We start from the raw sequence: 15,894 nt of genomic DNA on the forward strand, positions 1-15,894 counted from the left end.
ATGTGTCATGCACAGGGGGGGAATTCCATTGCTCAGGCAGAAATCCTTGTGCTAACAGGATACATTAGTTGGATCCACCCGCAGTCTGCAACACTTTTAACTGCTGGTATCTTCAACCCAGACATACTGGTAATCAACATCGTGCCTCCATATGTTTTGGACTACAACCCACATCATCCCTGATCATTGGCTATGCTGGCTGCGGTTGATTAGAGTTGTAGTCCAGCAACATCTGGACTCACCATGTTGGCTACTCCAGCCCCAACCTATGTAAAACCAGTTGCACCATAACACATTCTCCCTTTCAATTTAGCATAGACCTTGACAGCCCAGTCTTATCTTTCCTGCTTTGTTTTCTGGATTCCTTACAAGCCTTCTTGCCTCCTGGCCTGCCTAGGTATGGGCTAATCAGTCACCTTCAGTTTCTCTCAGGTTCTCACTTTTCCAGTCTTAAGTTCAGTTCTCCACATTCGAGGCCATCCAGTTAGCTCAGCTGGTTACAGTGTGGGGCTGATAATGCCAATGTCGTGGGTGCCATCCCCCTATGTGCCAGCTGCATAGTCCTGCATTGCAGGGGGTAGGACTAGATGACACTCGGTCCCTTCCAACTCTTCGATTCTGTGATTCTATGATTCTATTTCCACATCAGTTTGAGAATGTCTTAGCCCTCGTGAAAATGCATCAGCCTTTTAGTGCAAATTTCTCCTACGAACACATTTTGCAAAGCAATTTCCACCAATATATGCATTTTTATGCATACTAGTACATGCGTCTTTGCACACATGACTGAAGAACTGCACTGCAAAATTCAGAAAAGTGTGAATTATGAAGAATGGCTGTGTTTTGGAAAGTGTGAGTTAAGTAGGTTCACCTTTAAATGCAAGCTGAACCCCATTTCTCCCCATGCCTAGTCCTGCCATTGGCCTCTCCATTCCTTTTTCAATTTGCTGGCCCCAGCCTAGAAAAGATTGTGCATGCTTGATCTGAAGTTCTTGACAGTAACCTGAGGGATAAGCATTCATAGGAAGGGGTTGCTAGTTCAGCTTCACAGTTAAGCAGATCTCTATAATGAAATTTAGTGTTTTGTGAGGTCCTGCATGGACTGAGTCAATGTATAAGCAGGATGTGGTTTAATTGGGCTTTCCTCTATATTGGTGACTGTGATATTAGTCCACCTTGAAGCTGTGTGGTGTAGTGGTTAGAACAGAGGTAGCCAACAGGGTGCCCTCCAGATGCTGTTGGACTTCAGCTCTCATCATTATAAGCCAACATCACCAATAGCCAGGGATAATGGGAATTGTAGTCGAACAACACATAGACAGCACTATGGTGGATATCTCTGGTTTGGAGCATTCGCTATGAGGTAGGGAATTCAAATCTGAGTTCAAATCCCTACTCAGCCGCAAGGCTTCCTCAGTGTCCTTGGCCCAATCCATGGTCAGCGTGGGGAGGGGATGCAGGAATAAATATCCCCCAAACACCTCACTTGCCCCCACATTGCTGGACTCCAGTCATTAACATGTACTATAATTTTTCTTTAAGAGATCTTATCATGTGGAAGACAATTCATATACTTTGCCCCTCCTGCGCCCGCCCACCCCTGAAATTTGTTCTTCTGTTGCCTCTGGCTCAGCCAGTGTTCTTCCATTTATCTTGCCTCAGAAGGCAATCGTGAGGATAAAGGAGGAGGATCATGCCTTGACCTCCTTGGAGGAAGGCTGGGATAAAAGTGTATAATAATAATAATTATAACCCAAACTAAAAAGCGGCAGGCTTTTGAGAGCTTGAATACTTCAGAACATTGATCTTAGAGGTGATCCAAAAGGGAGACCAGCTTAAAAAGACTGGTGGAAACCATAAAATTATGAGTGAGTTTATAACTGGCTAATATGAAAGTAACAGAACTTCCCACATTCTAGGCAGAATGTAGAGTAAATATGCAAATGTGCAGTGGGGCCACGAGTTTCTGTGTCCACTCACCACCAGCATGCAACCCCTTTTTTCTTAAGTGGGAGGGTTGTGTGTGTGTGTTATCAGTGGCATTGCAAGGGGGTGGGGGTGCACCCTGGGTGCCGTGTCTGGGAGGGTGACAAGAAAGCACCCTGTGGGGTGCTCGCCCCGCCGCCCCCGGGTGTGGCGGAGCAAGCAGCCATCACGCCGCCACAGCCACATGTGGAGGATCCTTCGTTCACGGCTGCAGCTGTGAGCAGAGGATCCGGCCACCGTCTGTACGTTGCTCGGGCGGCACCAGCAGCAAACCGCTACATACAGCACATGCGTGGTGTCACACGCATGCGCTGTACGTAGCGACGTCGAACATGCACTCTATGTAGCGACGCCATGCATGTGTTGTAAGTAGCGGCACAACGCATGCTCAAATGGCGGTTTCCTCTGCCCCAGGTGTCGGTTAGCCTTCGTTCGCCCCTGTGTGTTATATCAATGCACATGTATACAAAAAAATTGCCCTTCATATCACATGTAGTACAACTGCTGTGCAGTACCGCTGTTCCACCATGTGCTCAGTGAACACACTTTGGTGAAGGTGTGAATATGCCCAAATCTGATTCAAACATTTCTTTAGCTACTTGCACCATTCAATCTGCTTTAGCCCATTGCCAAATCAGCCATCCAGGCCAAGCTTTTATCGTGTGAAAGAACACTTTTACTGCCATTCCTAGAGTCCATCTAACAAAAAACCCAAACGTATTTTGTTAGTTTTTTTAAAAAAACTGCTAAGCAAGTGAGTACAATTATAGACGCCGGTTCTTGGCATGGGGGTGACCGAAAGAAAACTCTTGGGTTTCGAACAAACAGTATCAAACCAGACGTTTATTTCATAGTAAACACCCACATCCTTCTTTGCCCAACCACCACTACGTCAGCATTGTGCTAATTAACACAGAATCTAGAAATCACTGGCTACAAAAGAATGAAGCAGCAGGTGGGATAACATACAGTTAACAAGCAACAATACATTTTGGAGATGTCACTCTACCCAGGCTCCAGGCACTGGGAACGGCGATTCTTGATGTTCTTATTTGCCACGTCTGTGCCCAAAGAAGCGCCTGTAGGCAGAGGCATAGCCATAGCGCATGGCGTAACGCTCACAGGGATTGTAATCTTCGCAAATCTCCCGCTGCTGTTCCTGGGGGGTCTTGTTGCGCTCTCTGATCCTGCTCACAGTCGCAAGAGGGGAAGATGGGAAGGGGGGGTGGAGAGACAGAATATTATTATGACTTGCATCTACTTCCGCTTTTCCAGCTGCATCTTTGCAAGGCTTTAAGTGATTTCTAATTCTGTCCACAAGCACCTGCAAAAAACCTCTGCAAAGTCTTGAAAGGGTTTGTTGTTGTTTTTAGAAATATGGCAGCTTTCACACGAATGTCGTCTATGAAAATATGGGTGACACTGTGTGCAGAGTCTGACCCTGAGATGAAAACATGTGGGCAGGTGCTGTTTCTATGGCTTAGAAGTGGTGCAGAGTGGAGAGTAGGCTGCATGCAATAGGATCCTGGGGCAATTCTGCAGAGGATCTAGTGGAGATTTTTGATATTATCACAGGGTCCTGGGGGCCATTCCACGAAGGATCTAATAATAGGGATCATGACTCTTGCCATTAGCAATGTGTCATTTTCAGATTCTCCCAGTTTACCATTTTCCAGTTCAGTTCATTTTCCAATGGCTTCTCTCTTGCCTAAGAAAATACATCCTCTCCATTCCCCACTCACCATGAATAACTCTGGACACTAAGAAGACATACCTTTCCTGCACAACTTGGTTCCTCCTGTTCTCAGGTGGAGTTCTCATGAAGATGTTGGCGTGCCTTCTGTTAATGAAGGGACCTGGAGGGATAGGTATTCATCATTATTATGAGGTTGAACCGAAGGCCAGCAGTTCTATAGAAAGAAAAGCATTGCTCTCTTCCCGTATCCTCCCAATATCAGTCTTTGCGATGGCCAATACAACCAGCTTGGTCTATACATTCTTGCCTTTCTGCTGTTAATAGCGACTCATGCCCTCTCACTTCAAGTTTTCAATGGGAGCTTTCAGATGGCCAAAAGCCATTTTTGGCTACAGCTAAGCCTTAATGCATGAAGGAGGCTACTGTAAGAGGTGAGGCTGATGAGTTTCTCCAAGAACTCTGCGACAAAGGACAGCAGGAGAGAGGGACAGTGGTGAAGCTAACGGCAGATGGCAGGTGGGCAGATAATACTAATGGGCAGGGTTGCACACTTTCACCAAATATGCCATCACCATTTTCCACACCAGTTGAGTCAAAAGCACTGCGGAAAGCTCTACAGTGCTGTTGCAATGCAAGCTGTAACCAATTTTACAACAGCACCTCATGAACAAATTAAAGAAATAATGTTGGTGCTGAAGAGGACAGAGGGAGGCTAGGTAGCTTCCTCTAGTTCTTAGACATAAGCGTAAGAATGGCTAAGGAGTGTCACATCCAGTTCGTTCCCGCAGTGCTTTCTTTGGGCTAGACTGAATTAGTGCTACATGATTGTGGCCCCATTATCTCCATAGAGACATCACCCCACACTCTAATTGAAAATACTTCTAATATTTTCCCTTGCATAAATATCCTTCTTGTCGCATCACTTTTTCCTTTCTTGGCATTTATATATTTGCCAACACTTGTGTGTGGTTAATCTATCAGTTTTCATTTGGCCAAGATAGGCACAAGTTAATCGGTTCTGCTTTCCTATTTCAACAACTCACTGTCTCCAGTATGTGAAATATTTTGTTGTGTGTGTTTTTCCCTCCGTGAGTTTCCCAGCTGAATGAAATATTTCTGGTATTTAGGACATTCAGGAAAAATACCCAGCATCAGTAGCCCTTGCCACTACGACCACAGAAATAAAAACAGCCACTACCCTCTCAGTCTAAAACTCTTCTGGCAAACTCAAAAATCACTCCAGAAGTTTCAGACTACAACTCCCATCATCCCCACCCAGTATGGACAATGATCAGGGATGATCGGCATTCTAGTCCAAAAGATCTGAAGGACACCAAGTGGGGAAAACCTTTCCTAGAGAAGGGATGGGCATATTTAGGGACAACAGTTAAGATTCATATTGCAGACAGAGCTTAAAGGTGGATCCTGGATCCTGTTTTATTTTCATCTCAAGAGCGCTTGCAAAATGACTCTGCAACTGCGTATCTGCATTTTGCATCACATTTGTCAAGTGATTCAGTGTCTATTTTTCCTATATCTCTTTATATTCTCCCTAGTTGTTTTAATTTGACTTAAAAGCCCTATATCTTTGCAATGAACCAACCTTCCCCTTACCTTTACTTCTAATTCATACTTATTTAACAGCCCAAACCTACGTGCGTTGACTTAAGTTGCTGGAAGCAAGCCTTGCTGGGTTCAGTCCTGGGCAAGAACGTATAAACCTGCCACCTAAGGGGTCAGACATGCTCCTGCGAGTGTTTCAGAGGCCTGTGGGCTAGCTGTGCAGGTCTTTTCAGTTCATGGTAGTCCCTTACTGGTCTACCAAATGGTTAGGTACTGGAACGGGGCTTGCACGAGTTCTGAAATCTGCAGTGTTGACTTTCTGCATTGGGAATGAAGATGTCCCGGGGGAAATACCTTGCCTTACCCTTCCCCAGAACACAGTTTGCACTCCACATCGGGAACACAGGCTGCCTGCAGTAGTGACTCCCTCTAACAGCAAACCAGCGTGATGAAAGCCACATGATTAAAACCAAAACGGGGCCGCTAAGAAACAAAGGAGAGATATTTGCATGCTCAGGGGTTTACAAACACACACACCTTACAAAAAAAAACCACTGCCAATAGGCACAGGATGTTAAGCTTCTTTTCCAGCTGAAGGTCCACAGTCTGTAACTATTGAGCATGCTGAGATTGCTCTCTTGGCAAATGAGGAACTGGGGGAGCAGGGAAAGGAGGGGTGGAGTGCCATGATTGGAAGAGTGGCTGGAACTATGAACAGGAGCACTTCTAGTAAGAAGAAGGATAAACTGCAACATCTAGTTGCAGGTCCCACTGGTTATTGTCTGTTCTCATCCTGCCAATCTCAGAATTGCCTCTGCGAATTCAGAAAAGGCATTACAGAATGCAGGAAAGGTAATAACAGGGTTTGATACTCTTGTGTGTAAAAAATTCTGTACCTGTGGAAAACTAGTATATCAGGGAGGGCAGGTATAGTCTCTCTTTGTCCCTAACTTGCTAGATGTCAACATGCAGATGGTTTATTTCATGGTGGAGCAATCAAATGCACCATTACCCTTGACTGGACAGATTGGACAGACTGAAGGCAGGGAAGTGATGGTTGAGCATTCCTTAATTTTTATTCCCTGGATTGAGTAGAGGAAAAATATTTTACAAGGATCTCATAAAGTGGCATGGCAAGAGAATTTGGGATGTCCACAAAATCCAAAAAGTGAACCTCAAGTATCATAATAAATCACAGAGTACATAATAACATTTCTTACTTGTAAATTCATGCGATTCAATACTCTCGTGAGACTCTGTGACAGGGAAAAGAAAACAAGGCAGTGTGTAAATTCATAGTTAACAAAACAAAGAAGGATATACATGAAAAAATATAAGAATAGCCTTGCTGGACCAGATCAAAACTGTCTTGTCCATAACGTTGCCTTCTAACATAGCTTACCAGATGCCCCAGTCCAGTTCACAAGCAAGGCATGATGAGGTCCACAATGCCTTGTTGTTTGTTCACAGTGTCAGAGATATACTGCTACTGGGCATGAAGGTTTCATTCTAAGCTACTATGAATTATAGCTAACCAGTGCTTTTTTTCTTAAAAAAATGTTCTCTCATTTTCCTACTCATATTGAAATACCGCCCCTCAATGAGGCCAAACTTAGATTCACAAAATGTTTAGGGGTTTGTGTACCCCTGTGTCCCCCCAGAAAAAAGCACTGTAGCTAACAATAGATGTAGCCCCTTAAAGAATACATTGATTCCTCCGAAAAGCCATTTGTGCTAGTGACAAGCATAGCATCAGATAAAACCAATGCATTAATCAAATGGAGGAATAAGAAATAACGCTATGATCTTTTGGTTATGGTATGGAACTGGAATCAGAAGAATCTTTGAATGTTCTCCATTTCAGTGGTAGAAATAGAAGTGCATGTTTTAAGTTTCCTATGGAAATGAGGGGAACATAAAAATGTATAACTGTATAACTTTGGCTGCGTTCCTGAATGCATTTATTTTGCGATTCCTGAATGTATGCACTTACCCTTTCCATTTGCATTTATAAAATGTTGCACTGACTTAGTTCATCATGGTTGAATGCTTAATATTTATTAGATCACGTTGATAAAATATATAATAGTTCTCAGACTAAAAGAATGCTAAGAAAAGTACAAAGCAATGGACACAGATTGTTATTTTGGGGTTAGATAGTAAATCCCATGTATCATAAATCACAGTGGCAAGTATGAAAGGTACCAAAAATCTAACCAAAATTTCGCAATTTGGAGGAAGCAGACACAACCAAATCATCTTTGATAGGCTGCTCACATTATAACATTCTATCTCAAATCAATCCAGTTCATGTAATTGTGCCACAAGAAGGAGGGAGAAACCAAATATGTATTCAGAGCAAGAATAAACATATAGTTATAGGAAGATAAATCCTAACCATTCAAGGAGTAAGACCTGATTTGGACTCTGCCAGTGAAGCGAACTGACAATCCCAGTGAAGATGCTCACCAATTGTACACTGGATAAATTGCTTCCCAACCTCAGTCAATATAAGCCACTTGCCTCAGATTTCCCCATCATTCCCATTTGCCCATCCCTGAGGTTTCAAAAGAAGCAGTTGGAATTTCTGGAAGGGACAAGTGTTCTTCTTTAACTCAGTGAGCTACTCATGAAGCATCGTTCGATTGAAATTTATCAAAATTTATCTTATTGATCTACCCCACAGAGAATCTGGTAGTCCTTTAACACAGTGAAATCCCAATGGGCCGCTCTCGTTGAAAAAGTAGTCTATGCATTTTGAAGACAATTGGGAAATCTGCCCCTAAGATTTTCTAGGCTGGCAGGAAGGTTTCCACTGTCCTGCTTGCAGGCAAAATGATTGACCCCCACACATACATTCTCTGGTGGTTGAGATAAAAAGGGGTTGTGAGTGATTGAGAACAGAATGGTTTGTATCAGGCATGAAACAGAAAGAAGAGAGCTCAATTTGGACACTGTAGAGGAACCAGAGGAGACAAGTGTGAAAAGGATGCCAAGGATGTAAGTTATGACAGAAGGGTACGTGGCAAAGAGGGGAAGTGAAAAGTCAACCAAAGTGTGTGGCCAAAACATTCAGTTCCTGTGACAAACTATTCTCCCAAATGACTAGCAATAAAAGACATCACCTACCGTAACAGAAAGCTGCCATCATCAGGACGGCCAGAAGCGCAAGGATGATGAGTCTCCGCATGGTTTCTCTCTTTGCCTCTCTCTCTCTGCGACTGTCTTCTTCTCTGTTTCCACTGAGGACAGCTAAAGCCTCTGGACAAGCTGCAAAGTTTAGCAGGGAGTGTTTATTAAAACAGCAACAGCTGGGGAGCCAGAGAGTCAGATGAAGGGGGCCTGAAGAAGGCAGGAGGGACCTACTGGCACTTGCACTTACAGGAGGAGACTGTTATAAAACACCTCTGCTCATTTCTTTAAGATCTGCCTCTGGTGGGGGTGGGCAAGCTGCCTTCCCCTCCCTTTCTTCAGAGGGAGGACTCCACAGTTCAAAAGGAGGTGAGCTGTTAACTCTGCATGTTCCAGAAAACGTTGGTCTGTGGAGGGCTGGCCCATGAATTGGGCTCCTCCTAAACATATGTGTTTAATTTTATAATTTATCCACTGATTTTCTTGCCTTTCCCACATTTCATTTTGTATACACAGTTCTGAAACTTTGCAGACCATCATCCCTCCAGGTACATTCACTACGTTTACCACTTTCCCTGGGGCTTGTTGATTTAAAAATTCATTTTAGCATTGGCTTCTCTTCTCTAAACTCCATCTGCCTGAGCCAGACCTATTGTTTTGTATTCCACTGTCACCAATTGTCTGATTCCTACATCTCTCCTAAGGGTACCAAATTAGTCCCCCTCAGATCCCGCTTTGAACTTCTGCTTTCTGTGGCCTGATTCTCAGAGTGGTGGTAAACTTGTTTGTGGCCTAAGACACTACCAGGGATGTGTGACTCTATTAATTTCTGTTTCTCATTTTTCTAATCTTAAGATGTTCAGTCCTCTACATTTACACATTAGTTTGCAGTTTATTTTTTACCGTCCCTTTGAAAATATGCCAGCAATTTAATGTGAATTTCTCCAAATAGACACAATTTTGTATACAATGTTGCCTAATATAATGCATTTTGTGTGTGTTATTTTCACTAATATATACATTGATATGCACACTTTACCTCAGAACCTGCATTTTTGCACACATTACTTGGTTGGACAACTGCACTGCAAAATTAAGAGAAGTGTGAATTTTGAGGGACAGCTGCTACGGTTTGTGTACTGTTTTGGAAAGTGCAAATTACATAATTTTGCCTTTCGGTGCATATTGAATCCAATTTGTCCCTGATCCCTAGCCAATGCAAGTCAGGACTGAATGCTTCTCTACACACACAAAAACGCCTCCACACAGGAAATTAGAAACCAGAGTGAAAGGTTTCTAACTTGTTCTTTGTCATTAGCTACATGTTTTCTATGAGGAGATGTTTTTTTAGGTGTGGAGGAGCATTCAGTGATGTAAGGACCCCCACTTTTGGCCTGAAATGCAATAGTGCAGCCCAAACACAGTTGAAAACCTTGGTGAGGTCCAAACTAGATATGACCAAAGAAGTCACATTTGTTCTTGGCATGACTCCTATTCATGCCCAAAATGGCAAGGGATCTACTTAATGTAGCAAAAAAATAAATAAATGTGTGTGAGTGAGGAGAACTGATCTGTCCCCCATTTTACTCAATTGCTGTAGGCACTTTTCTCCCACTACTAGAAATGAACCAAGTCAGGGTGAGGAGGGCACTTTAAGTGATGGAGTATGTGCAGGAAAAGTGACATGGGGCAGAGTAAGAGAATAAATGTGCTCTTTTCAGATACTCAAGAGGAGTTGTGGTTTTTTTCATTATACTACTAGATTTTAAGCTAAACAGCTTGGTTCCATATTGTGCTTTTTTAATGTGAGACTTCAGGTCTGCTGAGCATCTGCTCACACAGATACCCAGGAAGAAGATGCAAGTTCAATTGTTCAAATTGGTCTCTTGGCCGATTCAGAAACCATATGGAAAAATCATGGTGCCTGAACTCTTTGGTAGCTTTCCAGAAGATAATAGGCCAGAACAGTAACAAGAGCAGTCTGCACATCAAAAAGGTGAATTTTTAGCATCACATCAACAATGGATTTGTATATCAGTTGCATTGTTGCAATTCATTAACACCACAGTCCTATGCATGTCTACCTAGAAATAAGTATGTGTGAAGTATGTATGGCAGGGCTGGCTAGCTGGAGCCCCTCAGATGTTGCCAGACTACAACTTACACACACACACACACACAACCATTGGCCATGCTGGTTAGACAGCCCTGTGGCCAGGATGGAGCAGAAATGATAGGCATGGAAAACAATATTTTTCCCCCCTGATGAAGTTCTATCATTACCTTCCCCCCCCCTCCTTGGATGTACTAGAAAGGGAAAGTAGCACAGAATGAAAAGCTCTCTGAGTAAACTGACTTGGGATTAAGATCCCAAGTTCCTAGAAATCAAGAACAGAGGAATATTTACTCATTTGTAAACTTAACAATTACCAAAAATGGAATATGTGGTCATACTCAAACCACTTGTAAAACCACATTCAGAATAAAACTAACTGGCTACACGGAGCAGTTACAAGTGCCAAATCAATCCAGATCTGGGCTGCCTGAACAGCTTGCTAGCCCATAAGCTTCTGGAGCCCTACAGCCAAACAAGACATTGAACACTTAAGTTTGTTCTGGCTGATGGGGCACATTTTTCAGCTATTCCTGAGGTTTTATGAACTTTTATTTTTTACATGTCCTTGATGCGTAAGATTAAGGCAGGGGTCCTTAGAAGCAGTGGTCTTGGGAGCAGATGGCAACATGTGCCCCACCGGAATAAAGGGGGAGAGGTGGCCACTATCCAAGGTGGAAATGTTCTTCCTCCACTGTTGGAGACGATGTGCCTCCCTGGATGCCAGCTTCTGGGAATCCCAAGTGGGAAGAGCCCTGTTGCCTTCAGGCCATGCTTGTGGGCTTCCCATAGGCTTCTGGCTGGCCACTTTGAGAAGGGAATACTGAACTAGATGAGCCTTAGCCTGGTCTATCTGAGCTCTTCTCATGTTCTTATAATATGAAACTCCCCAGGAGTAGGCAGGAACTCACACTACTCCCTTTGGCAAAAATACTTTGGAAGAGGAGAATGTCCAAATCAAGTTGGAATTGGCAGGGCCAGGAAATAGCTCGCTCCAAACCCATAGCCCTCTTCCAAGTTCTGTGAGCATGTGGAAAGAAACAGAGAAAGCAGAAAGGAAAAGACTGTTTATAAACACTATCCCCAGATGAATAAAGGACTTCTTTTCCTCAGTATCGGACCTTTCCTTCTCCGTCATCAACCTCATCTTTGTTCAAACACTGCTTCTCTCTGAGATTTGTATTCACCGGGAGGTTGAGCCAGAAATGTAGCCCCTGAGATGAATCCACCCCAGTCTCTCATACCAGCTTCCCTTCCACTCCTTGTTCTCCAGCTCCTCCTAGATTTTTTAGTCTCCTTTAAGGATAGTCACTTGCTTGGTAAGGAATTGCTTCTGTCCCACAGAGTTCAGATTTACAGAACGTGGATTTTATGAGGCAACTGCACATCACGGCCACTCTGGTGTCTGCAGGCCTCAGTGCTGCCAAGAAAAGATGGCTGAGGCAAAGGGAGGGAGAAAGAACAGAAGAAAAATAAGCTTGGGAGAAAGGCTTCAGGTGAGGAGGGGAGAAGCTGTAAAGAGACTTCTAACAGTGATGCGTTGTCACAAAAAGCACGGCCCAATTCACTTTCTTAACAGCCATTCTCATCTTCAGCCTTTCTCCAAGAGCATGCTGGGAGAAAAACCGCCACTGTTTTTCTGGCTAACTTTTTCCTCCTTGGTCTCTTTTGATTTGTTACATCTGTCACCACATTAATTGCCAACATTACCGAAGCGTGGATGGGTTTTTTCAACACCATGTTGATACTATAAACATCTTACCCACAAAATGCCTAACATTTTCCGAGGGCAACTAAGAGCTTGGTAAAGATTTTGTTAACATAATAAAGTTTCAGTGAAAGGCCTGATTTTGATCCATCCAGTTTTCATCAGCATGTCAATGACCTATGGCTGGCAACTCAGAGAAACACTGACATTTTTCTGGGTGTCATCATGACAACACCTGGAAGAATTTTACTTGTTTATAATCAATATGTTCAGGAAGTTCTTTGCCAGAAACGTTGCTGCTTTCAGTTCTGAGCCAAAATTCATGGAAAGTAATGTCAACCATTTTCACCAAAATTACCTGGCTGCATACAAGCAGCTTGTTCCTTCATTGTCAATGGCAGGAGAGAATCATTTAGAGAAATGGAACAGCCACCAATATTTATACACAGCCTGATCTGGAGCCTCTTTCAAAGGGGAAGAAGAGTATTATTGCTCGTGTGCCTGTCCTAAGTCTTTTTAATTATAAGCAAGCATCATTGAGACTGATCTTGAGTTTCCCAATCAGCAAAAGCCCAGATCAGTCCATTTTAAAATCCTACAAACCAAAACAGGTAATCCAGACACATTAGCACCCTCCTCAGATCCACTTTTCTTCTCAGCCTTTACAATTTTGCAGCATCTTTTTTTTTTGTAGGCAAAACCCAGGAGCAAGTATTGACTCAGTAAGTGACGATTCTGCATTTGTTGGGCTGGCAAAAAAGTAGCTCTCTGGATCTTTTCACATTGAACTGGTTCATAGCAGCAAGTCACTGCATCTCTGCCATTTACTTCTTATAATTTTGCATGTGCAAGGCACCCCCCATACAGACATTAGCAAGGTCCTGCATACTCACTGTAATGTGCTGCACTTTCTTCTGTAGACAGGACTTGCCCGAAGGTTCTCTTCTCCCAGTGTCCCTGCAGTCTTCACTGGCAAAGAAGGGGACCTTTTTATCTGTGATAAGTGACCCCTCCCTCCCAAAGCCCTCCCTCTCCCTATGCATCCTCCTCCAGTCTGGCACCTCTTTTCTAAACATTGCCTTCCCTCACTCAGGAAATCAGAAACCTCAGGAAATTGAACCAGGAGAGCGTATGAACACGGACGTCAGTGGCCAACAGGGTCAAAGCCACATCTTGGGGGCAGAGTGTCTGTGCCTAAACCATTAACCACTAAGGGCCTTGAATGAAGGCCTTGAAAGGCAGTAGGAGTTTTGAATGGGGGCTCTTTGATGGCCAGATCTCCTCTGTCCTCATTCCCTCCCCCAGCAATCGTCGTGCCCTGTACCACAAGCCCTCTCAGACAAGAGCACACTTGCAAAGTCTTGTGGATAAATACAGAAGCCCTCAAAACCCTTACCATTTGGTTTGCATTCCTTAGTGGTAGAGGAAAGTAGGAGTGAAAAGTACTTGGGCTTTTCTGTTCGTATTCTCTTCTCTCCCCCACCCCCAGAGAGAGAGAGAGAGAGAGATGTGTTGAGGATTAAAAGAACACAGAACAAAGTATTTGAACTGAATGGGAGTTTGGCACTCAAAGGAACCAAATTCTAAATCAGTTGCAGCAGGTGAATGAATGTTTAAAGAAATCCATTGTGCATGTAATGACAAAAGAAGCAGCCCACTACATAAGCACATGTATGGCCAACGCAGCAATTCCGCTTTCCATCAAAATATCATTGTGTGTGTGTGTGTGTGTGTGAGAGAGAGAGAGAGAGAGAGAGAGAGAGAGAGAGTTATAATCCCCATGCTTGGAGGAGAGACCACCTGGTTCAATAGAGTGTAAGTATAGCTAGGTCTTATTTTTCATCCAACAGAGTTCGTATTAATACCACATGACAGCTCCCTTCAGTGTGTTTGTTCAATATAACAAATATTTAACCACTTGAACCCATCAAAGTTTTAGCACTACAAAGTTTCCTTTCAGAGGACGAAAATCCAGACAGCAATTTTGCACACTCCTGAGTGGGTGCAACTGGGCACACACATTAGCAGCGTCCCGATCAAAGACTGGTACCTATCCCAATGGGATGCTCACTGCAGTCAGTGGTGGATTTTTTTTACAAAGTCCTCATGAAACACCACCAGCGTTTTAGTGTGGATTTCTCTCAATACATATTTGTATGCAATTTTGCCTAATTACACATGTTTCTGCAAAACAATTTTCCTTAGAATAATTTGTTTTTGTACGTTACTTTCACTAATACTTGCAGTTCTATGGTTTTTTGTGCATTTTTGTGCACATGACTGGACTGGACTGGACAAATGCACTGGATTCATGTGAATTTCAAAGGATAGCTATGTATCAGCTGGTGTGTTATTTCGGAAAGTGTACCGTAAATTCTGGCGTATAAGTCGACTTTTTAACCCTGGAAAAGAGATTAAAAAGTCGGGGGTCATCTTATACGCCGGATATACGTTCCCCCCGCTGCTGCTGCTGCAACGGCCCTGAAGCGGCTGCTATGGTGGCGGGTTCCGCTCCACACCGGGAGAGAGCCGCCTGGCACAGAGCCCACCCACTGCTGCTTCGGAAGCAGCAGCAGGGGCAGTGGGCTCCGCTCAGCGCCGGGCAGCTTTCTCCCGGCACGGAACTGCCCAGCGTATTAGGCAACTGGGCTTATAAGACTGCAGCTGCCAATTTGGGGGGTCGTCTAATATGCCCAGTCGCCTAATACACCAGAATTTATGGTCGATTAAGCCGTTTTGCCTTTACATGTGAACTGAATTGCATTGCTCCTTTATCCCTATTCTCATTCCCCCCCCCCTTCAAGTGCCTCCAACTGCTGCATTCCCCAAATGGTAAGAAGTCCCCAGCTTAGTTTCCTTTGGATAAGAACACTCTGGAGTCCTGTGACGTATTTGCAGTGCCTGTTTCTTTACACACATACAAGAAAATAACATGGATAGATTTTGTTTAAACATTAGCAGACACATCTTGATGGTAAGGATAGCTTAACTATGGAACCAATTGCCGAGGGTAGTGAGGTGTCCCTCACTGATGGTCTGCAAGCCTAGGCTGAACACCCAACTGCTGGAGATGCTATAGTACTAGATTTCCTGCTTTGACAGAGGTTGGAATAGATAGCAGACAAAGCCCTCTCCAAATCTGTGATTCTATTACTGCCATAGACATTCATGTTAAACTCAGACCCTTCCCTACAGATGAACAGGAAAACACTGCCAGTTGTTAGCTCCTCTTTGAGCAAACACTTATTATTCTTCACCATTACCAAACAATCAGCTTCACAATCCAGCAGCCATAGCATTGTGTAACACACATCTGTTGTGTGCCATGTCCTTGAGAATATCTGGATGTTTGTCTGTGTAATGGTCTGAGAACTATCCTGATCATGTGTTGGTTTTTGCTTTAGCTTAGCACATTGCAAGAGAGTGTGCGGAACTAAATGATTGTAGTGCATGTAATTGTGATTCTTGAAATTCTTCCCCCCAACACACACGCACCCTAAAATGAAGGGCCTAAAAATGGCAAACACTCGGTTGTCTGCATGTTCCAAGAGATCTTCCTGTGATCCCAAAAGAGCTTCATGCATAGGAACTGAGGTAGAAATTCCGTAAAACCTTTTACCAGTGAGGCCACTGTCATGTACACAAGAGTGTGGCCTGATGACAAAACTGGCAAGAACCAGTTTATGAGGAACCTAC

General features: G+C 43.7%; 1 protein-coding gene across 1 annotated transcript; it reads right to left on the reverse strand.

The window, feature by feature from the left end:
* Nucleotides 1-2,809: 2,809 nt before the first annotated feature.
* Nucleotides 2,810-13,268, reverse strand: MGP (matrix Gla protein). The gene is made up of 5 exons (XM_083699684.1): nt 13,092-13,268; nt 8,375-8,515; nt 6,466-6,501; nt 3,761-3,842; nt 2,810-3,173 (listed from the first exon to the last, which is right to left on the reverse strand). Exons 2-5 carry the CDS (start codon nt 8,433-8,435, stop codon nt 3,035-3,037), a joined length of 318 nt encoding a protein of 105 aa, XP_083555810.1. The 5' UTR covers nt 8,436-8,515; nt 13,092-13,268; the 3' UTR covers nt 2,810-3,034.
* Nucleotides 13,269-15,894: the final 2,626 nt, after the last annotated feature.

This window comes from Podarcis gaigeae (genome assembly GCF_964106915.1).
Source record: "Podarcis gaigeae genome assembly, chromosome: 10".
Taxonomy (NCBI): Eukaryota; Metazoa; Chordata; class Lepidosauria; order Squamata; family Lacertidae; genus Podarcis; species Podarcis gaigeae.

Bases quoted from the DNA above. Each gene is read 5' to 3' on its own strand.
- MGP (XM_083699684.1), bottom strand. From the start codon at position 8,435: ATGCGGAGACTCATCATCCTTGCGCTTCTGGCCGTCCTGATGATGGCA. The intron at 6,502-8,374 runs GTAGGTGATGTC...TCCCTGTCACAG, and splicing joins GATGGCAGCTTTCTGTTACG to AGTCTCACGAGAGTATTGAA. The intron at 3,174-3,760 runs GTATGTCTTCTT...GACTGTGAGCAG, and splicing joins AACCAAGTTGTGCAGGAAAG to GATCAGAGAGCGCAACAAGA.